Source organism: Electrona antarctica (genome assembly GCF_951216825.1).
Source record: "Electrona antarctica genome assembly, chromosome: 5".
Lineage (NCBI taxonomy): Eukaryota > Metazoa > Chordata > Actinopteri > Myctophiformes > Myctophidae > Electrona > Electrona antarctica.
Window position 1 is genome coordinate 47,486,041 of NC_136810.1, and position 24,469 is coordinate 47,510,509.

Sequence of the window (24,469 nt, forward strand, 5' to 3'; positions counted from 1 at the left end):
TGAATGGGAGGAACTGTTACTATGGGACTGATACTATGGGAGTGAATGGGACTGAATGGGAGTGAATGGGAGGTACTGTTACTATGGGACTGATACTATGGGAGTGAATGGGAGTGAATGGGAGGTACTGTTACTATGGGACTGATACAATGGGAGTGAATGGGAGTGAATGGGGGGTACTGTTACTATGGGACTGAATGGGAGTGAATGGGAGTGAATTGGAGGTACTGTTACTATGGGACTGAATGGGAGTGAATGGGACTGAATAGGAGTGTATGAGGAGTGAATGGGAGTGAATGGGAGTGAGTGGGAGTGAATGGGAGGTACTGTTACTATGGGACTGTCACTCCCATTCATCCCATTCACTCCCATTCAGTCCCATTCACTCCCATAGTATCAGTCCCATAGTAACAGTACCTCCCATTCACTCCCATTCACTCCCATTCACTCCCGTTCACTCCCATTCACTCCCATTCAGTCCCATTAAATCCCATTCACTCCCATTCAGTCCCATAGTAACATTACCTCCCATTCACTCCCATTCACTCCCATTCACTCCCATAGTATCAGTCCCATAGTAACAGTACCTCCCATTCACTCCCATAGTAACTACCTCCCATTCACTCCCATTCAGTCCCATTCACTCCCATAGTATCAGTCCCATAGTAACAGTACCTCCCATTCACTCCCATAGTAACTACCTCCCATTCAGTCCCATTCAGTCCCATTCACTCCCATTCACTCCCATTCACTCCCATTCACTCCCATAGTATCAGTCCCATAGTAACAGTACCTCCCATTCACTCCCATAGTAACTACCTCCCATTCACTCCCATTCCCTCCCATTCAGTCCCATTCACTCCCATAGTATCAGTCCCATAGTAACAGTACCTCTCATTCAGTCCCATTCACTCCCATTCAGTCCCATTCACTCCCATTCACTCCCCTTCAGTATCAAATGTCTTTGTGCTCTGATATAATTTTAAACACTCTGTGGCTGACCCTAAACCATGGTCTATTAAAAATAATTGGAATAAAAACATTTTGCCTAAGTCACTTACTGCAGTAAGTAATTTGGCCTAAATAAGGTTTATAATTGCCATAAATGGCATGTTCAGATATTGGCCTAAGTCATTTTATCCTTACATGTTACATGATTGACATACAACTTTATTTGTATGTCAATAGTCATATTTTTTCATATTTTTTGGAATTTAAATAATTAAGAAATATAATATATTCTACATTTGGCACAGTTTTTTGTGTTTCCTGAAAACCTTGAAAAAATGACTTAGGCAATTAGTTTAATAAGGTGACGATAAATAAATGTTACCAATAACAATAACAATAACACTAAAAAGTGTTACAATTACAATAGTCTGGTTGCAACCACACTAATTACATAGTTTGGTTTGTAAGATGACTGTTAGTTCATTCTATTGGAATAATGGCATGGTTCTGTGGCAAAATAAATATTATGCAACAATGCTGAATCTGCAGTACATACACATATCCCATTTACTACCCAGGGGGCAAAGGGGGTTGACCTGCATTTGTCATAACATACAAAGTTGTCCACCAGAAATAATATCTATGACCCAGTAGGATCACAACCTATATGGACAACCCGGTCAAGTTTTGGGCGAACGTCCAATATGGCCGCCCCAATATTAGCCCCTATGGGGGGTGAATAGGGCAAAATTGTACACATTACAATTCCTGTAAGATCCTATTACCCAGGGGGGCAAACCACCCCTTTTTGATTCTATTGGGTCATAGATATTTCTGGTGGACAACTTTTGATGTTATGGCAAATGCAGGTATCCAAAATCTGACAGGAAGTCTCTTTTCTTTTTCATGTTTGCAGCCATTTTGACAATATGCAAGCTCAAGCATATATGTCCCTTCTTAGCCAATGGACTAATATTGCTTGTGTTTGCCAAAACAGTCAACAATCATGGTAGAAATCATGGTAAAGCACTATTTCGGGTAGCCACCAGACCACCAGGGTAGCCACCAGACCATTGGGTCCAGACACACCCAATAATAAAAATAGGTATTCCATTGAGTCTCTCATGGTCAGAAACCATGAAATAGACACCAAGTTTGCATTTCTAGCTCATCTGGTTCAGAAGTTAGAGCCAAAACCTATTTTCTTGGTACTAATATTGTGGCGGCCATATTGTGGCGGCCATATTGGATTTCATGGAAACTTGCAATACAAAAAATGTTCGTATTCATATCATTGATCAACCTGAGAAGTTTCGTGGAAATATCTCTCAGTTTAAAATTGTGCCCTATTCACCCCCCATTATAACTAATATTGGGGCGGCCATATTGGATTTCATGGAAACTTGCAATACAAAAAATGTTCGTATTCATATCATTGATCAACCTGAGAAGTTTCGTGGAAATATCTCTCAGTTTAAAATTGTGCCCTATTCACCCCCCATTATAACTAATATTGGGGCGGCCATATTGGATTTCATGGAAACTTGCAATACAAAAAATGTTTGTATTCATATCATTGATCAACCTGAGAAGTTTCGTGGAAATATCTCTCAGTTTAAATTTTTCCCCTATTCACCCCCCATTATAACTAATATTGGGGCGGCCATATTGGATTTCATGGAAACTTGCAATACAAAAAATGTTCGTATTCATATCATTGATCAACCTGAGAAGTGTCGTGGAAATATCTCTCAGTTTAAAACTTTGCCCTATTCACCCCCCATTATAACTAATATTGGGGCGGCCATATTGGATGATCAAATCAATACTGTGTGAGGAATTAACTGGATTTCAAATGTTTTGAATATGCTGATATGGGGAAAGAAATAAAAATGGCCACCAATGTACATCAAATTACTTCAAATTACATCTAACTTCTGTTCTGTTGAACCTAGAATGGTGAGGTTAGTGCCTATACCTACAGTATGTTATCATGAATGAGTAATTGTATAAAAATTAAATATGATTGGAAAATCTCTTATATTTCACACAAATGAGACAATACAGTATGTGAGGAACTAAAGTTAGATATTGGAATATAATACCCCACTTAGCCCAGCCTCTACCCGTGGAAATCGTGCACTTTACGATGACATTTGGCTCACAGTTAAATCATGCCATAAGGGACATTTTTGGCTAACATGGGGCCATCGCAGAGTTGTCCCGTGGTGACCTGGCCGCCATTTTCCAATTCAGGTTTTCAAGGATGAGGAATACAGTGCTACAGTACTATTTACAACATGCACATCAAAATGTGTAATATCGATGTAGTACTGTACAGTACATGTGTTCAAACTGACATGTGAGAGTCAAGTGAGCCCAGGACATCAGCCGGTGTATTCCGTGTACTACTCCTCATCAGACCCCCTTCCAAATAAAACCAGCTCTGCCCCTGAGTCACCAGTACCCAGTGAGGTCATAACACCAGGAGTGTACTCCTAGCCAGACCCCCTTCCAGCTGGCCAACCAGCTCTGCCCCTGAACTGCCAGTATCCGGCATTGCCAGAACACCAGCCCTTGTACCCCCCACCAGATAACACAGTGGAGCAGCAATACAGGGGGCCACGACCTACCATCCCCGACTTCACCAACAGAGACCCGAGTGAGTTTGCCCGCCTCAAATTATCACTCAAACCTGCTGCCATCCAACGTCACCCAGCGGTTACCTCAGAAAATGGGCAGATATGCCACAGTTCTGCATGGTTCTGAAGACGGAGTGCGAGGCTGCAACCCCACCCTAAGAGACAGGGAAAGCTAATGCATACTGTCCATTATGTGAGATTAACGAACACTTCAGTGTACTAGAGACTCATGACAGAACCGATCACAGAATGGATTCGAACCAAGAAGTGGTGCTGGCGCTGTGGTATATCACACCTATAGCTGCCCAGTGTGATCTCAGGAGGCCATGTAGCCTGTGCATTGGCAAACACCTTGAAGTCCTGCTTGAGGCCTGATGAGAGCTGTCTGGTGAACACCACTGCCGAGGTGCTGTACCTTGACAAGCCAGTTGACGGGAAAAAGGTCCTACTCAAAGTAGCTTGAGTTATATTTCACGACGGTGACTGTTCCCTCGACACTTATGCCCTTCTTGGCGATGGGTCAGAACGCACAATGCTTCTTCCCGCTGCAGTGGAAAGACACTGCCTCAACCGAACACCTGAAGATCTGCCCTCAGAACTATCAGGCAGGATGTGCAGACACTGAATGGGGCATGAGTGTCGTTCTCTGTGTCCCTATCATGTCAGAATGTCACAGAACACAGAGCTCATTGAGAAGTATGGAGAAACACTGACAGGAGGCCGCCAAGATACAATGCCCCAGAGACCCAGAGTGTGCCACTGCCGCAGCAACGATGTCATCAGGCAAGTCTCCACCAAAAACACTGTGCCTTAAAGGGACGAGTCAAAGGTCAGAAAGCCCACCTCCTGTATGTCCTGTCAGTAGCAACTCAACCTGGCTGCGCCAGGCTAAACTCAACCTGCACCTGAAATAGACCCTCACCACACCTCATGTGGTGGAGTTATTGGTAAAATAACAGCAGGTGGCGGCCATTATGAAAAATGTCTACCATGGTCACAGGACAAATAGTACCACTGTATTCCTCATCCTTGACAATGTAGGATTAGTCACCAGAATCAAGATCCTAGGTGGTCTAGAACCTGAATTGGTAAATTAACAGCAGGCGGCGGCCATTTTAGAAAATGGCTGCCATGGTTACCACGGGACAAATCTGTGATGGCCCCATAGTCAACAATGTTCCTTATGGCATGCTCCAACTGTGTGCCAAATGTCATGCTTTTATTGTAAAGTGCACAATTCCATCAAAATACTGCACATAGATGCTGGACTACTTGCTATTTTTGTGGATATACACCAATACGGGGGGGGGGGGGGTATTATATGTGTAATATGGTCTAAGTACCAAATGCTACTCCGGATTGTGAATCCATACATATCTCATGTGTTCAGATTGGATAATTCAATCAAAAGTTACAACAGAACATGTTTTGCTAATGGGGGGTACGCCCCCTAGAGGCCAATTTTTTTTATCTGGGTGGTTGCCACTGAACCAAAATGGTTCTATAGACCCTCACCTTCAAATTAGTAGTGAAAGTTAAACTTTTACATGAGTTGTAAATGACAACTAAATTTAACATTGAGACGGAACCCCACTACATGAAAAGCTACTTCCACATGTTAAAAGGTATTTTTATGTGACACCATGAAATTGTCGGTGGACCAACCAGTTCATAGGGTTCACCTTCATGAGGTACGGCCACAGTGCAGAATGGATTATTAGAATAACCTTGAAGCAAGGGACCGTGAATACCTTGGCCCTGAGCAGATTTGTGTCTGGCCACTGCGAGGCTACTATAAAGAGTGGGAACACAATTTTTCAAGATTTAGAAAAGATGTCCTGGTCAAAGGTATTTCACAAGACCATCCCATCTAAAGTGAAGATGGTGGCAACAACAGCCAAATCCATTCAAATAATACACTCAAAGTGTATGACCTAAATGCTATCTATTCAAGGGTCATCATACTCCTGTCTAGTGACTGTGAGGTTCATGTGGAGGATGCCCTCGCCTATGAGCTGGCACCAATCTTAACCGCCATGTTCACTGAGGATGGGATGCAAATTGAGAAAGCCAAGTCCACCGGCATGGGACCCAGAGTAGTTTGGATGGAAAAAGACACATCAGGCCACTGAGCCCTAACAATCTACCTGAAGAATACAAACCTGCCCCAGATGGCATTTGTGCAATTATAAAGTGTGCAGCATGCACACTTTATAATTATGTGTAATAATAATGTATAAGTATGAATGATTATATATGGTTTGTCATGCACACAATGTTCTGTTGATGTTTTGGTGTAGAATGCTCACAATAGGGCTGAAGGAGTTAATTCATCAAGGGGTTGTGGTGGAAAGGAGATATGACCACTTCCACATTTATTTTGCAATGAAAATGTGTTGCATTTGCATTGATTTATTTATATTGTATTTTATGGGATTTTGCTGTTTTAAGCATGAAGGGGTTAATATCTAAAAATGCCCTATTCTGAAATCATATATATTGTACATATCCACATCCATGGATAAACACTCTAAAAATAGCATAGTAGCCAAAAAGTGAACCCGGACATGTTGAGTACTTCAACGTTTTATGTTAGAAATGTTTAGTATGGGTCCCCAGCATGTAGAAACTGCCGGATGCTAACTTGCACATGTTTTCATAATTGGCATAATATGTGACCATACCAATTACAACCTATAGCAGGCAAAATATTAAAAATGTCATCATGCATGTAGCATGTGACATGTCAAACTAGGGGGTTTTCATGATGCTGAATCCATTCCAAGCATTAGTTTTGCAAAAAAAAAACACTCAACGAAGGGACCCTCAGATGCCCCGCGCACTTTACCCACGCACAGAATCTGTGCCTCGGTAGCACCGAAGCGACATTTCAGGTTGAGGACTCCCCATCATTCATCCCAATATCGAACGTGGAAGATATCAACGGGGTGGAGCAACAAAGATTGGTAAATAAACACAACATGGCCAACTATATCGTCCTGCTCCTATGCTACACAGGCTAAAAAATACCAATATAATAATAATATATGGGGGTAAAGTGTGACATGTAGAAACCATGCTGTTTTATCATATTCAGTATTGCATCGTGTATAGTATATATAGTGCATGTTGAATTATCTCTGGTCAATAGCCCTAATGCCCTTTGCTGGCATTAGAGCTATGGACCAGAGCTAATGTTGAATGTGACTCGGATGAAACTTCATCCCTGATTACAACCAAACCAGTCTTGGTGCTTTTCTGGTTTCATCTTCTTGTTGTATTCACTTGTGCTTGAAATGTAGGCCTACCCATTCTACAAGCTGAATAAAAATGTCAATCAATCAATGATGTATAACGTCATGTGAATCACATTGCAACTATGTGGTGTAACTTCACAACAGAACCATGCCATTATTCCAATTTTGAACATATTTGACTAAGAACATACCAGAACAACCCAGAACAATGTAAATGATTCAGAATTGTTGCATAAGCTATTATTTATTTTGCCACAGAACCATGCCATTATTCCAATAGAACGAACTAACAGTCATCTTACAAACAAAACTATTTAATTTTCACTTATATCACCTTTGTTGTCATGTCTCACATATAGCCTATCAATAAAGGAACCATGGATCTGCATGTCAATAAAATACACCATGTCATTTTCACTTGGAACTGCAATGATGCAAATAGCCCAGGATGCAGGCTATTTACATCATTGCAGTTTGAAGTGAAAATGACATCCTTAGACTCTGGGATGCAATACTGTACTCTTAACGTTGTTGAAGTAGGACTCGTAATATGTCCCTGGGACCCATCTAAACGACCACCCCTGGGTCCAGTGAACCATTACATTGAGGCAACATGTCACTCACTAACAGAACCATGTCAATAATTGAACCATTGCATGATCACATCATGAACACAACACCAGATATCTGTCTAAACACCTGAACGTGGCCAGAGTGCATGTGGTTGTCGTTTCAAGTCATTATATCACAGTTGTACAAAAATTGTACCATCAAAGCCCATGTACAGTAAATCATGTTTCACAGTCTGTTTCTCTGCCCAATAGGCAGTACCGGTACACAGCCTACCGGAACTTTGTCCGTTGGTGCTAGGGATGTCTGGCAGAGCAGCTCATCAGAACGGTCGTTCCCTCATGCGTCTTCACGAATATTCTGTTATTTATGTTGGATCCAAGGACTCCAAGCATTTCAACCTGCCCCCTCTACCAGAGTCCTAATTTATTGTAATAAAATACCATGTACGGAAATTATGCATTTATAATGTCATATAGTCCAATGCAATGGTTTTCAACCAGTGGCCCTGACCACCAGTGGTCCTTGAGGGGATTCCAGGTTGTCCCCATGGGCCCAGCTAAATGGAGAGTTTGTAACCATTACCAATGGACCCTTTTTAGATCTGGTCCATTTGGTTTCATTTTATGCTCTCAAGAGTACAATTATTGCACATGCATTACAATTCAGGATTCAGAACAGGAACCCTGTTTGGTGCATTATGTTATACTTTGTTTGGTGCATTATGTTATACTTTGAAGAATATTGAAAAATAGCAGATCTGCATAGAATAGATCAACAAGCTCATAAAACAAACTAAAAATAGCAGATCTACAAGCTTGTAGATCTGGCATTTTTGAAAAATCATGAAAATGAGTGCCAATCTTTGAATATAATATTCATTCACAGTGAACGTTTCTGGGAGGTCCCTGAAACAACATTTTGAGATGGGGGTCCACGGTCAATTACATACATATTTGACATGAAATAGTTTGAAAGCCACTTTTATAGAAACAGGTTTTGGTCTCAGTCCTAAATGGGTATGATGTAGAATTGTTATTTTGCTCAACGTTTGCCTGTCATCTCTCCTACAATGACACATCAATACAGCATGGAAATGTGAACAACATTTTATCCAACAACGACAATATTCTATGTCTTGGGTCATCTGAGAGGCTAAAATCTCAAATGGTAGTCTGGGTCAAATTCTGAATAAATAATGATTTTTGATTAGGGATGCAAGAAATTCTTGGCTGATACCGATAACAATTTAGCCAATACTGATATTGATATGTTTATTTAGTTAGTTATTTCCCCCTTTTGTGTCAGGGAAACAAATACATATTCAATCAAATAAATGTTCAGAATCCACAGCTTGGTAGGCTGCAGATAACCAACACACCAACATATAATCTACATAAGCTTGGTAGGGCAGAGATAACCAACATACAATCAATAAAGGAATTACGGTAGGTGGACAGCAACAACATGAAATATTAGCTGTAGTTCCTTTACAAACTTCACTAGTGTGGGAACATTCTACCAATGAATGAAAAACAGGAATACTTTTAGATAATTAATTGAAAGTAAACAATACTGAAGAGTAATTTATAAAACTGTTATTGGAAGCCAAGAGGGGCCAAAAAACCTCTATGGTGAATCATGAGCATTGGGGATTTCATGTCTCACACGAATCAACACAGGATGGGAGGACAAAGCAGCCCATGTAACTCCAACACCAACGGACGAATTTGCTGTATCCCAGGTGCCTGTAATAGCGGCATGACCTGTATTTGGAGAGACATGTTTTTAGATTCATCATATACTAGTACTACATTTCAATTTCCTATCATGATACAAAATTAGTTTGTCTATTATACTCAAAACATTTATGTATTATGTTGACAGTACAGCATTGAGGTCATGGGGGTGACCTGCTGCAGTCAAGTGCATGGATCTGCAACCTTTTTGACATGTTTTCATTTCCTCATCATCATTTTATCACGACCACAATCACATGGTATGGAGCACAGATTCACTATTTTAACAGTGGAAGAACATTTTTCAGAAAAGCACCGAATTTATAGATGACTTTTTGTTCTTCAGATTTTAGTAATGCAATTAATTTAAACATAGATGGGTGGGTAATAAAATTAATTGGCAGGTATTTTTGCCTGAAATTCATAATGCTAGTATTCTTACATTCCAACAAAACATGGTAGGCTACTCATCTCCAATTCTGGCTTTATTCCTGATAGTGTCATATCAACATGAAGTGACATATCACATTCAATGCTGTATTGTAATATTTCTAACTGGTTTTGATTGTCTAAAGGCAATACATGACCTTTGTGTTTTATTTATTTCCTTTCACTTCATTTTGATTGATTCAATCAATCAATCAAAATGTATTTCCTTTCACTTCAGGGTGTATAATGATAATTAGAATCAAAGCACTAACACACATATCTCCCAGACAGAAGCCAGGGTGTACTTTGTGTATAAATGTTGTGAGTGAGTCACTGTGAGTGGACTAAAATGTCTAAACGTTTTGTATATAAAAACTCTTATAACACTTATGCCAGTTATCACAAGCCTCCCCTGTGCTTGTGTTGGCTCTCCATAGAAAAGTAAGGGCTACAGCACACATTTTCTTTGGGGGACAGTATTTCACAAAGTCCACGTTGGAACATAATCTTACTAGATCAAGTGGGGGTGACGTTCATTTACCAAGTTGATTATATCGATATGTTTTAGCCTGTATAGTGTAGCCGTTGTGAACGCGAAGAGTTGTGTTTATTTACCAAGCTTTGTCACCCATGCGATAATCAGCGGCCATGGCTTCACACCTCCGACAGCTCCATCAACTGCCTCCGTAGCTGCTGAGCCAGAAGCCAGGGGTTCAAACTGGTAGGGCAATGATGGTTGCTCCACTAAAGTCCCCATCTTCAAATAACGCTTCGCTAATGGTGCCAGAGTCCGTCCTCCATTGCAAGATGCGATGTGTATGTGTGTGTGAGAGAGAGAGAGAGAGAGAGAGGTCCCGCCCCCCCATGTGTGTGTTACAGTATGCCTGCATGATCAGGTCTCACTGCGGGGACGAGAGGCAACGCAGCCTCCCCGGGCCAAAACTGCCTCAAACCCGCGGAGCGGCTCGGACAACCAGGGCGATAATAGCGATATTGATTATTATTTACAATGAATAAACAAACACACAAGTTCCCTTGAACAATGTTGTGGTAACTAAGGACGGTATTGCAGAGGGTATACATTTCGTCCTGTGGCTGAGAGGGGACGAAAGGAAGGGAAGAGAACAGCGGTACATTAGACAGGCGCTGCGGCGATGAGAGCTGTCAGAGCGGGCAGAGCCCACAGCAGACAGTCCGTAGTCACGCTGCAGGGCTGCGGGTCTCAGAGCGGGCAGACAGGGGTGTTGGTGACCGGGGGAACGTGGGACTCGAGCCCGAAATTTGCGATTGTGCTGCAGTTCCCCTAAAAAACCCCACGCCAACCTCAGTTGCATTCTAACTAAGAGATTCGAGCGAAAAAATATTTTTTTCCAATTACATTTATAGCCAATATGACGCTAAATGTACCGTCAAAAACGCTAGCCTGACCTAGTAGCCACTTGTTGCTAGCGCCGTAGCGCGTCGCGCGTGGTTTCAAACTGTTTTCAGTCAGACCACGTGATGTACAATACCAGCAATAGGAATTCTAGGAATGTCAGCGGACCTTTAAAGGACCACTTCACCACTTTTCAACATCTTCATATAATAGGTCCTCACTAATGTTCATGATAAAACACCACCATTTTTTCCTACTCAGTCTGTGTCTCATAGGAGGGCTTTGGGCAGTTCGGACACCCGTCCACCAGTGACATCATCATTAGGCAGATTTTTTTTTAAACAAGATTTGTTTTAAAATATATTTAGATTTTTATTATCGTGAGAACGATGGCTTCAACTTTTGCATTGCAACTTTTCAGGAAAAGAAAGCCTGCCGCTTCTATTAGCTTGGATTCACCATCGATGATGTCACTGGTGGATGGGTTTCTGAACTGCCCACAGCCCTCCTATGAGACACATACTGAGTAGGAAAAAATGGTGGTATTTTATCATGAACATTAGTTAGGACCAATTATAGGAAGAGAAGTTGAAAAGTGGTGAAGTGGTCCTTTAACATGCTACTACTGTTAAAGCTATAATATGGGACATATTGTTAAAACATTTGGTGTTTTACAGGGAGGTTAATTCCATACCGATTTTCTCACTGATATTCTGCTTTGTGTCCTGTCTTTCGGTGTAGGTGTGGGTGGCTAACTTTGAGCACCCACGGATCAACTCGTGTTCCCTGTTTGCCAGTCCGACAGGCCTCAGCCCCTACATTCGCTTTGGATGTCTGTCCTGTAGGGTGTTCTACTATAACCTCAGAGAGCTGTATATGAAGGTAACACACACACACGCACACGCACACGCACACGCACACACACACACACACACACACACACACACACACACACACACACACACACACACACACACACTTAACCCATTTTGACCTGAGATCAGATTCTAAAAATGTCTTCTACATCCTGACAGTTTTCTGAAAAAGCTATGTTTCTATGTCAGTCGTTCTTCGATTTTTCAAAAATAGCAGACCTACAAGCTCGTAGCGCGCCACTCGGTGGCACGCTATGAGCTTGTAGATCTGCTATTTTTCAATAGCTAAAGCATAACATAATGCTAACACCAAAAGGGGTTCCCGCCCAAAATGGGTTAATTCAACTCAGAAGCGTGTACATAATGTGAGTGTACAAGAGTGTAGAAATGAACCCAGAAAAATTGACCCTTACACCTCCATTTGGTTCCATTTGTAGATCAACACTTTGGTAGAGGTTCGCGTTTGTTAATGTGCTACGTAGCATGCATACTAGTTTTCTCTCTCTATATAATTTTCATTCTGTACTTTCTCTGTACTTTCTGTCCGTCTTCTCCCTCGCCACTAGCTTCGTAAGCGCTGCAGTCCACCACTGTCCTTATTTGGTCAGTTATTATGGAGGGAGTTCTTCTATACAGCTGCCACCAACAACCCAAACTTTGATCGCATGGAGGGAAACCCCATCTGTGTCCAGGTGTGTGACATCACGGCTCTGACATAGTAAAATACTTGCCTAATGCCATGATCGCTCTCGTTGATGCTAACCACTATTAGTAATGCCATGATATGAATTGTTGTTGTGAGTTATTGATTGATTGATTGAAATATTTATTAACAGTTTGCAGAATTACAGTACATTTCAAACTCAATACAAAGGCTGTTAACTGTGAGTGGACGACCCAATTAAGCATTACACTTGTTTACAAGAGGGTCCACCATGTTCAATTCATCAAAACATTTAGAGACATACAAATAGACACTTCTATATAGACAAAGAACAGAACAGGAATTCATCATAATGGAGGAAAAAAGGGAAAAGAAACATATACAGTGAGGGAAAAAGGGGGGGGGGGGGGCGGTGGGGGGGGATTCAGATTTTACGGGGGCCAGTTTCGAATTGCAGCCATCCGTAGGTGCCCTTTGAGAGCGGTTTTGAAGGAGTCAAGGGATTTGCATTTCTTAATGACTGTTGGTAGGGCGTTCCAGTTAGAATTGAGTTGAAGTCATAATTAATCTCTAACGTGGTCTCTCCAGATTCCGTGGGACCAGAACCCCGAGGCGTTGGCTAAATGGGCAGAGGGCCGAACCGGGTTCCCCTGGATAGATGCCATCATGACACAACTGCGACAGGAGGGCTGGATCCACCACCTGGCACGGCACGCCGTGGCATGCTTCCTCACCAGGGGAGACCTCTGGATCAGCTGGGAGAGCGGCATGAAGGTAGGAGAGAGGACGGGGATGAGATGGACAGGGTTGTCACTATTATTACATAATCGTCTAATTGCAATTATTTGAGATAATCGCAAATAATTTGTCATAATGGTCATAATCGTGTCCATGTTGCAAAATGTTCATAACATAAAAAAGCAGAAATAGCAGATCTACTTGCTACAAGCTTGTAGATCAGCTATTATTACATTTATCAATCCATTTTAAGTATAAAATGGATAAAAATGCCAGTAATTTCTTGGTTTATTTCAGTTATTTGTCATATCTGCCCTGTGTACTTTTTTTATTAAGAAGCAGTTCTTCCATTATTATCTGACTCTTGTGTGCATTTAATGCAGGTGTTTGAGGAGTTGCTGTTGGATGCGGATTGGAGTGTGAATGCTGGGAGTTGGATGTGGCTGTCTTGCAGTGCCTTCTTCCAACAGTTCTTCCACTGCTACTGTCCCGTTGGCTTTGGGAGGCGCACAGACCCCTCGGGAGACTTCATCAGGTAGCGATCTACTGTATAGTATACTGCATTATGGATATACCCTGGTGCACTAAGTTATTGCCAAGTTATCGCTGCATAGTCAACCATTTTCTATATCTTCACGTGATCAGATGTTTTTGCTGTGTTTATGTAAGGCATAATCGATGACAAGTGGTGCAGTTATTGAGGAATATTGCACGGCACAGAGGCTATTACAAAGTGGAGGGATGTTTGTTGCTGTGAATTGAATTGCTTTTTCCAGCATGACTTAAGCATGATCCCTTTATAGCATACTCTGTTTAGTTTACGTGCGGAAATATGTCAGTTTCAAACAATGTTACCATCACTGTTAAAATACTGTAAATACCTGTCCTTTACGTTGGCAATACATCCACAATACATCCACCAGAGGGCAGTTCAGACTCAAACATCTGTCAGCAAACATGACAGTCGAGGAGGTCATAATAATATACATGAGAGCTGACAAGGTCAACTTTATTTGTTGCACAGCCAGCATCATATACAATCTATTATTATTATTATTATTATTATTATTATTATTATTATTATTATTATTATTATTATTATTATTATTATTATTATTATTATTATTATTATTATTATTATTATTATTATTATATCTCTTCTTCCTCCATCTTGGCTCATGGTATCTGTAACCCAATGGAAGTAACCTGAACTCACCAAACAGGAGGCGACAAGCATCAGCAAGAATAGACGTTGTAACTTTGTGACCTTGTAACTCTGACTTTATATAGTTGAGAAAGGTCATTCTGATTTGTGCTTTACTGTGCATTCTGACAATACCCGCTAAGCTGTTCCTGCTCTTCAAATTAAGTAAGCATTGAATTAAAGAAGCATGTAAAACAAAGGTTTTTTGTCCCCAGGCGTTACATCCCCATTTTAAAGGACTACCCAAACCGGTACATACATGAGCCCTGGAACGCCCCCCATTCAGTCCAGAAGGCTGCCAACTGTGTGGTGGGAGTGGACTACCCCAAACCCATGATAAACCATGCCGGGGCAAGCAGGTTGAATATAGAGAGAATGAAACAGGTCTACCAGCAACTGTCACACTACAGAGGACTAAGTAAGTAAACGACTGTCATAATGAAACAAACCCTAACTTACCATAACCATAATCGTTTTCATATTAAACCCTATGTGCCCTAAATTAAAACAAACACATTGATTGCATTAAAAATGCAGGTCTTCTTGCTTCGGTACCGACTATTCAAGAGGAGGCGGAGCCACCCATGACTGACGACTCCCAGACCGATAGTGGTCCTGGTGAGAACAGTTTTTATACTGCCTGGTTTATTTGTGGCTCACCGAAAACAGCAGATCCCAGATCTGCTATTTCCTGTGTGCCGGCACACAGCTAATAAGTACCCTGTGTTTTAACCCATTTAGGCCTGACCTCGAAATTAAAAACAAATCTTCTAAATCCTCCAGTTTTCTGAAATAAATATTTTCACGATTTTTCAAAAATAGCAGACCTACAAGCTCGTAGCGCGCCACTCGGTGGCGCGCTACGAGCTTGTAGATCTGCTATTTTTCAATAGCTAAATTATAACATAATGTTTAAAACACCAAAAGGGGTTCCCGCCCAAAATGGGTTAAAATGTAGTACAGTGTTTAGCACTTGTAGAAAGCACCGCATCCGACTGATTTTTTTGTTTTCGATTATAATTTTTGACGATTAGAATGTGTCAAATTTTTGCCTTCACATGTTTTGATGGACGTCTTTGTACAAGTGAAGTAACCATGCAGCCTCTAAAGGACAACTTTAGTTTTTTTCAACCAAGGTTCATGTTTTAGGTTGTTTAATAGAGAAAGGAAAAGATGAGTGTTCTTTTTTTTTTCATTTGCTGCTTTCTTTCGTTTTAGGGATTTTAGCTCTTTTTGACAGGCGGGCGGGGGCATTCGAGCATGGGGCTAAATATGTATTTTTTTACAAAATGTTATCGTGATTTCTTTTTTTATTAGAAGATCACAGGATCTACTGAATATGAAGGTAGCCTACTGGGGGAAGACTTATACTATGTGTATAGGCTCAATATGTCAGTTTGTCACATTCAATAGATCCTGTGCTGTTTTGTGGCCAGATGTAATTTCTTGGACTAGGACTATAGTAAATAATACAAAAATAAATCGCCATAAAATGTTGTAAAAGAATACATATTTAGCCCCATGTTCGAATGCCCCTGCCCCCCTGTCAAAAACTGCTAACATCCCTAAAACAAAACAAAGCAGCAAATGAAAGAAAATTAACACTCACCTTTTAGTTTCTCTAATAACAACCTAAAACTTGAACCTTGGTTGAAAAAAACTAAAGTTGTGCATGTGTGTGTTTTCCAGACTCCCCTGTCGGAGCACCAGTTGACAGTGAAGCAGCAGGCTGCTCTACAGCTGCTATAGCTCCTGACTCTTCCACAGTACGCACATCCCCTACAGCCCCTTCCCTGCGTCTCACCCCAGACGCTGTCTCCTCTGCTGTGACATCACATGCAGACCTGGGGCACGTCGCGGTCACAACGAATGACTCGTCCCAGACGCCGTCGGCACACTCGTGTCAAATCACAGCCTCACGCACGGTCCCTCCTGCATCCACTACATCCCATGACCACAAGGCAATCCAAATCCAAGTGTCAAACCTGGCCCTAAATCAGGCCTGCACCGCCTCCTCCCCTTTCACTTTTCCACTAACCAACCCAGCTGCTAGCCCTCCAGATCCTACACTCGCCTCGTTATCCGCGTGTCAAACCCCGCCCGGCCAAGGTCAGAGGAGGAGAGGCCAGTACCGAAAACTGAGACGCACCCAGAGGCAGCGGGACAGACAGAGCTACGTGGCGGCGACCAGGGAAGGAGGAAGGAGAGAGGAGGAGATGGAAGAGGAACTGGGAGAGGATGAGCGGATGGAAGAAGGGATCACAGAGGAGAGAATAAATGCTCTCCTCAAAGCAGGTGTGTGTGTGTGTGTGTGTGTGTGTGTGTGTGTGTGTGTGTGTGTGTGTGTGTGTGTGTGTGTGTGTGTGTGTGTGTGTGTGTGTGTGTGTGTGTGTGTGTGTGTGTGTGTGTGTGTGTGTGTGTGTGTGACACTGGGGGGATGTTTTATTCAGGTTTATTCTGGAACTGTGGTGGATATCTTTTGTTTGTACTTATTCCTAAGTGGGGGGGTGCCAAAATTCAAAAAGTAGTTACGAAGTGCATAATTGTTATGATTTTTTACATCACCGTGGACGCCATCTTGAAAACGATACCTTTCTGGTTGTTCGTTGTTCCTAAAATTGTAATATGTTATTTAGCACACCCAAAAGTACCAGAATCCATTGAAAAATCTCTTTGATCACTTATTTTGGTTTTCAACCATACCTATATGTATCCAATATTTGAGTCTGTGCAAACAGACCACTAGGGGGCGCGCCCAACGCGTTTGCACAGCTTTTTGAAAACCTTATACCCATTCCTAACACTACACCAAAATTCAGAAACTAGTCACCAAAAGCCAAATCTTTACAAGTCCGCCCCCTGCTATAAGGTATCTCTCCCTGCGAGATACTGCATTACCTGTACAACTGCTGTTGGTATGAACAATACAAATAAATAAAAAGGTAGAGTAAGTGATATTTTTTTGTTCATTTAAAAAAAACAAAAAACTAAATGTGTTAAAGCACTATAGTTGATGATAGTTATCATTACTATAGACTGAGTGAGTGAGTGTTTATTCAGTAACAGGAGTCTCCCCATCTCTCCAGCTCTTTAAACAGAAAATACCTTTTCAGGTGGGTTGCAAAATATCAGCCAATCAAAAAAGAACCCATTTATCAGCTTCATCTTTATAGTGTTCCAGTTCCAGTATAGTCTGCTTATTTCTTTGTCATCATCTCCAATTGCACTCGTTTAATCTGTATCCTGATTGGATACAATTGGTGTCCTGACCTGAAAATGCATTTTCTGTTTAATGGAGAGACATGGAGACTCCTGAACAAATAATCTAGCAATGAGTACTATCAGAATAAAGAGCTACTTAACACTTATTTTAGACAAAGAAAATCACTTACTTAATATCATAAAAGATATGTGCCAAATGTGGCCTTTTAATCACTTTTCCAGGCTTTTTATGAAAGGCGTTTGACCATAACCTCAAATAAAAATGTTTTGCATGACAGTTAAGGACAGGTTATGTGTGTGCATACCCTGTACCCATGGCTAAAACCCTGATTGTGTGTGTGTGTTTCAGGAACACTTTGCGTCCAACAGAAGACAGAGGACACCTCCCACTGGAGTCTGGACTAACAATCCTCGTATACAGTATATTCCTCTGTTCCTAGTGTTTGAATGATTTAATTTGACTTCATGGGCAGGACATTTATTTTGTCTACTGTCGATTACTAAAACACACACCCTTGAACCAGAGGTGGAAAGATACGTATTACTTAAAAAATAAATACCCTATTGCCTAAATAAGTATACTGTACTGGCAGTGGCACGTTCAGATGGAATTCTTTGTGCAGGTTTTGCCCACAAAGATTCATGGGTTACCTCTTGTGGCATTGTTCTGGTGAGCAATTTAATATTTCTATCAGTTATGGCAGGTACTGTAAAGTCCTGTATGACCATATTTAATGTGTCATATAAAATATATGCTATTATTGTACTTGTACTGTAATACAGTAACTAAAGCAATAATATAAAGTAGTTACTTTCCACCTCTGACACACACATGTGAATATGTATATTTATCCATGTACCGTCCGCCCATGAGCAATGTGTTTTCCACAGGAAAATTGGAGTTTTAAATTGGAGTCATCACTCATTAATTGATACCCATGTGTGCAACAATGTACACTATATACAAAAGCAGATACGACACATGAATATGTAACACATGCTCATAGTACTACTACTCTACTAGGGGTAATATTTATTTTACTTCACTAGTTACATACATAAATCCTATATGTATGAGTGTACGTGGTCTATCATAGGCATCCGTCCGTCAGTGTTGACGATGGGTTGCGCCTGAGTGGTCATGTTTTTTTGCAGCGGCGGCTGTGGCTGGACAGCCCTGCTCCGGAGTGACAGTCTTTAGCGCAGTTGGCGCAGACAAAACGAGAGGGGACTGGCACAGGAGTCGGGGCTGCTTCACGCAGTTTCCTCTTCTGTCTCTTCGCCTGCAACAAGGAGATGTGTCTCTCCTCGGCCCAGCGGGTTCCTGCAGCGACAGTCTGCCTCCAAACGCCACGGTCTTTTGCAGCTTCCTCCCAGTTGTTGTGGTCAATGCCTGCCTGCTTCATATCACGTTTGCAAACGTCCTTGAAGCGCAGGCGTGGGCGACCAAGAGGTCTGGAGCCTGTTGACAGCTCTCCATACCCTGGGGAGCCGGCTGGGGTCCATCCTGTGGACATGGCCAAGCCACCTGAGGCGGCGCTGGCTCAGCATGGTGAACATGAATACCAAAAAGCTGCAACCATCGCATTTTGCATTGACTTCTCTTCCATGACACTCTGGACAACCTGAATTGTGTGACAGCTCCAAGAGCGCAACACTCCAGAGAGCACCTGGTGCTCCAGTAGTCGTAAAGTTCTTTGGCCAGTCAGAAAAATGAAGGGAAGGAATGTACAAAAGTTTTTACATTTTTGGTCACAATTTTCAGTCGGTCTGATCACCTTTCATTTAACTGAAACGGAGATATAAAGATCCTAGTGTGTTGAATGATGGAAGTGAATTGAAGTCATGGGTGAGGTTTGTCTTTCCAGATTAAGTCCTCCCCATATAATCTTTAAAAAGAGAATAGGTGGTTTCTCACCTTGTTGTGACCCTGATGCATTTACTGATGCCACATTCAAACTGAAAAGTTTGAAGCTCATAGAGCATATACTGAAGCCCTGTACATGGTGTTAATATGTAAATGACTAATTTGATTATTTTGGAAAATATATATTTTACCCTGATTTGAAAAATATATTTGTATTCCATCTACCACTGTGCCACTAAATGATGTTTTGATTTAGGAGCATCACATACAGTACACAGTGTACACACACAGAGACATGCACAAATGCAGAGGTACAACAATTCACAAACTGAAACTACATTGCCACTGCTATTGTCTCTCTACAACTGTAGTATTTGTTACACTAGTAAAAGGGAAGAAAAGAAAACAGGGCGAGAAGTGCCTGGTTTCGGGCTGTGGGCCAGAGCCGGGGGTGTGTGTGGGGATGTGGGTGGCCGGGGCAAGCGAGCCGGCGGCCCCGGTTGAAAGGAAAAAAAAGACGGTGAACGGGAGATGTGCACTGTAGGCCTACATGCCCAATATGTGCAGAGGGTATGTTGGGAAATGGACGACCCCTCTTCAGTTTTTCTCACTTTTACTGGTATTTCGCTTTTACTGTAACATATTCAAGTGAAGTGAAGTGTTGAAATGTTGGTAAGGTAGTTTACAGCAGCTCCAAATCATACAGTACTTGCCATGAAGTTCTGGATTGTGGGACTGTTGTTTGGATGCTCACAATATACATATTTATATTTGGCAAATAATGCTATTTTCTCCACAAAGAAGGATGATAAAGAAATATGTTCTTTTGACAGTGGATACTACTCATGTAGAGGAAACGCTAATGTGTTAAACTCATTCTCTCCTGTGTGTGTATATTTAATTGCACTTATGTCTTGTTTATATATTATAATTATGTAACCATAAACTGTCTTTCTCTTTCCTGTCTAATTGACAATCTGGTTATCGGAAGGGATTTCCACAAAGCTCAGTTGGATTGCCAAAGCGTTGTAGTTGTGAGGCAGATGTTTCCCCAAATCCCAGGAATCGATTCTACATGCGTTTCATTAACGTTCACTTGAGCGATACTTCTCTGTCACATTTGGTCCATTAAATCATTCCACAAGCAAAGCATTAACTAGCACTACACTTTGCATATTGTCTCATTAATGACAGATGGGCAAATATTTTGCCCATTTGCCCGTCTTAATACCAGGTCTTATGACTTAACTTAAGACCTTGAAGCGTGGCCAATGCTATTTGGCTGTGTTGAGTGGCCAAACAGCATTGGCCACACCTCCAGGTGGGCCCATGATGTCATAGGTGCTAATGCTAAATTATTAGTTTCAGTAATTTGTGACAGAGATTTGCCAAAACTATTGGGACTGTGAGTGATGTCAGTAATGCAACTAGTTCTGACTGAAAGCTTTTTAATTTAGCAAAATGGATTTCTGTCCTTTGACACTGAAGGAGCCATCATACAAAAGACTCAAAACACACCATCTCTGTGTCTTTAAGTCAAAAATTTCCAGACCAGAACCTACTTTCTGGAGTTAGATGATAGAATACCTAAATTACTAAAGTTTGCATGCTACATCAGCCAAAGAACATGTGCAATAGCCTAATTTGTTCATGTTGACCAGTAAATCATTAAGTTCTTGGTTTATCAAGTATACACAAACCTGCATTAATAATGAAAAGAGATCTTCCATTCTACTTTTGATTAACCCGACCTTTTATGATTTGTGTACATTTTGAAGTACAACAATGCTCAACCCCGGTTTATGCATGGACTTCCAGAGAACTTGCATAAGCTGATGGAGATGTGAGTCCAAATGGGTATTCTTTCTGAATAACTGGTAGGCTAATTAGGAGATGTGGCCTCTAAATGGCAGTACAACAATACATGTGAAACCAAATAGTGTCCAGAGGCTGAATCAGTCCATGTCCATCAACACTGACTTCATGTTCACTTCTCATTTCACTCCTTTCCTCTGCTCAGAAAAGTCCCAGTTATGGGAACCAATGATACATAATACGCCCACATTATGTGCTTGTGTTTTGCTGCACATTCCAAGTGATATCAGTGTGATCATCACACTGATATCAGTGATGCTCTGTGATGCTCTGCTTGTCTCCCCGAGTGCTGTGGGCTACATAATATGGCTTTATTTATTTGTTTTGTACAGTATTGTACAAAAGTGTATTTTCATTAAAGTTGAGATGGAAATATGGCTTATGGTGGTGCTTTTTTCATTTTTGTAATATTTGATGGCTGCATTGTACACTGTGAGGGATTGTATCACATGCTTATCACTGATGAGGCCTCATAGAAAATGAAATGATTAGGCTACATACAACCACCCAGGTCCTGCATATTATTAGCTAAAGCTGCAGCCTTGACCATTGATTCTGTTTCACGATGATGACAAATTGCATCCTAAAAAGCTGTTTTAACAAAAATATGTTTTATCTTTGTGCCTATAAACGAACTATTTCGGGGATGTGCACTATAGGCTTTTTAATTTATTTTTATTTTATTTTTTTACAAATAATACTGAAAAATGTGGATTATTATTACAAAACACAGGGTAGTACAACTTCAGCCCTATATACATTTCGGGCATTTGAAAATAGCCGATCTACAAGCTCACAATGCATTGCAATGCGACGCATTGTGCGCTTATAGATCTGCTATTTTCAAAATATTTTAAACATTTGAAAAGTTGAAATGAGACATTCTGCAATAATGAGTAAGCCTACTTTCTATTTTTGTACTTTAAGTAATTATAGATACCAATACTTTTGTACTTTTACTCAAGTACATTTTGAATTCCAGGCCTACTTGTATTACAGCTAGAGTATGTCTACACTGCGGTATTGATGATACTTTTACTTAAGTACGAAATGTGAGTACATTTTCCACCACTGCACTATGCCACTATTTATGATCAGATGACCTACCTACCTCATTTCTTACAGCTGAATATTTTTCAACTCATCTCACCGTTATGTGCATTAAAAAATGCATGAACCGCTAAATTGAGGATGTTTATAACATGAGCCTTTACTACATCCTGCGGCACCTGACTTTACCAACAAGTACTGATCAATCCCCTTTATGGACTTTACTAAAATGTATGCCTGGATCCTCTTTTTGGACTTTAGTTCTGCCTTCATCAACATTGTTGCAGTATTCCACAAGAGTCCCAATTAGCCATTCACATCCCCCAATCCCAGTTGTGTTGGAGAATGTTTTGCAATGCACCACTTAAATTTTGTTAGTTGACTAAAGTTCACCTTCTCAAACCATGCACTTTTTTAAGTCGCTCAGTTCTATATTATTTGGGACATGTTTCATGTCCTATTATGTTATGTTTGGTAGTTGCTGTATAATGAAATGTATCCACAGAGTTGTTTACTGTCCATTTTGATGATCAATGGAGTTATTCAGGCTGTTAGCGTACCGTATTCAAGTAATCTGTTTCACAGGTAAAAATAAAAGCAAAAATGTTAATTCCACACACTAATTTATTTACAATAACTCCACAAATGTATAAACAGTATAATAATAACAGGCAACAGCTAAATAAATGCAAAAAAGTCAAATTCACACAATAACAATAGAGGGTATGCGCGTGACATCATCATCAAACCAGGAAGTTATTCTGGAATGCCTACTGAGTGGCTCCGTCTTTTTGGCAATCACTTGAAACCCTGTAGCCCCATATGTGCCCTCTCCCTACGCTCATTCTGTAGCTCCGAGATGAGGTCACAGAAAGAGCCCCTCCCACCCCGTTCAGAGACGGCGCATGTTTCCACAATTCCCCATTGCTTACCCTTTTCTAAACAATTAACCAAAACCTTGAAGTGACGTTCCGGGTTTACACTAATTCAACGTCAACAACGGAAAAGAAAATCCAACTTTAAACGGTTAGACGAGCGTTACAGCGGTTGTTTAGCATGTTTTTCAAGGAAGTTGAAAAGCTTTAGCGCCTCCCCTGGTCGAAAATGTCCAACTGACTTCAGTTCACTCGACATGCCCGCGCACACGCACCAATCCCTTGATAAACATGGAAGCGGCTGACTAAACCAACCGCTGTAACGCTCGTAACCGTTTAAAGTTGGATTTTCTTTTCCGTTGTTGACGTTGAATTAGTGTAAACCCGGAACGTCACTTCAAGGTTTTGGTTAATTGTTTAGAAAAGGGTAAGCAATGGGGAATTGTGGAAACATGCGCCGTCTCTGAACGGGGTGGGAGGGGCTCTTTCTGTGACCTCATCTCGGAGCTACAGAATGAGCGTAGGGAGAGGGCACATATGGGGCTAGAAACCCTGATGTCCAGCATGGCTTCGGCCCCTGTTTCCGTTGGCAGTGGAAGAATGCCCTGGGGGGTTTCAGCCCCTTAACCTGTCCTTCGGACCCCGTCTCCCATTAGCAGTGAAAGTATCTAGGTGTTGTATTCCTATGTTCTGTTCTAGTTGTTTTGGTTCTATGTTCTTGTCCTCCAAGCTGTTTCCCATGTGTAAACAGCTGGTTACTAGCTGCTGCCACACTATGAAAAGAGCTGCGCACGTTCTCGGCTGCGCGCAGCTTAAAGCTTGAGTTTTTAGACAGCTGGTGGATGGAAATTAAGCTCCACCTCCGCTGAATTCTTGCGCGACGGCCATGGACGGCTATGGTGTGGAGACGGTGTCACCGTCTCCACACCATAGCGCAAAACTTTCTTAAGCTGCGCACTTCTTAAGCTGCGCGCAGCTTAAATTCCGAGTTTTTAGACAGCTGGTGGATGGAAAAGAAGCTCCACCTCCGCCGAAGACTTGAGCGGAGGAGAGCGTTTCCGGGAATCTGGCCGTCGTGCAAGAATTCCGCGGAGGTGGAGCTTAATTTCCATCCACCAGCTGTCTAAAAACTCAAG

The 24,469-nt window shown here is 41.4% G+C and overlaps 1 protein-coding gene across 1 annotated transcript in view; it reads left to right on the plus strand.

Annotated features, from left to right (window-relative positions):
• cry2 (cryptochrome circadian regulator 2) overlaps positions 1-20,824 on the plus strand; it is a 41,490-nt gene extending 20,666 nt beyond the window's left edge. Inside the window, exons 6-13 of the mRNA XM_079501961.1 lie at positions 11,705-11,845; positions 12,405-12,530; positions 13,091-13,276; positions 13,624-13,775; positions 14,660-14,862; positions 14,982-15,062; positions 16,134-16,739; positions 18,016-20,824. Of these exons, the coding sequence (XP_079358087.1) occupies positions 11,705-11,845; positions 12,405-12,530; positions 13,091-13,276; positions 13,624-13,775; positions 14,660-14,862; positions 14,982-15,062; positions 16,134-16,739; positions 18,016-18,071 (1,551 nt within the window). The 3' untranslated portion in view covers positions 18,072-20,824. The remainder of the gene's footprint in view (positions 1-11,704; positions 11,846-12,404; positions 12,531-13,090; positions 13,277-13,623; positions 13,776-14,659; positions 14,863-14,981; positions 15,063-16,133; positions 16,740-18,015) is intronic.
• The last annotated feature ends 3,645 nt before the right edge of the window (positions 20,825-24,469 follow it).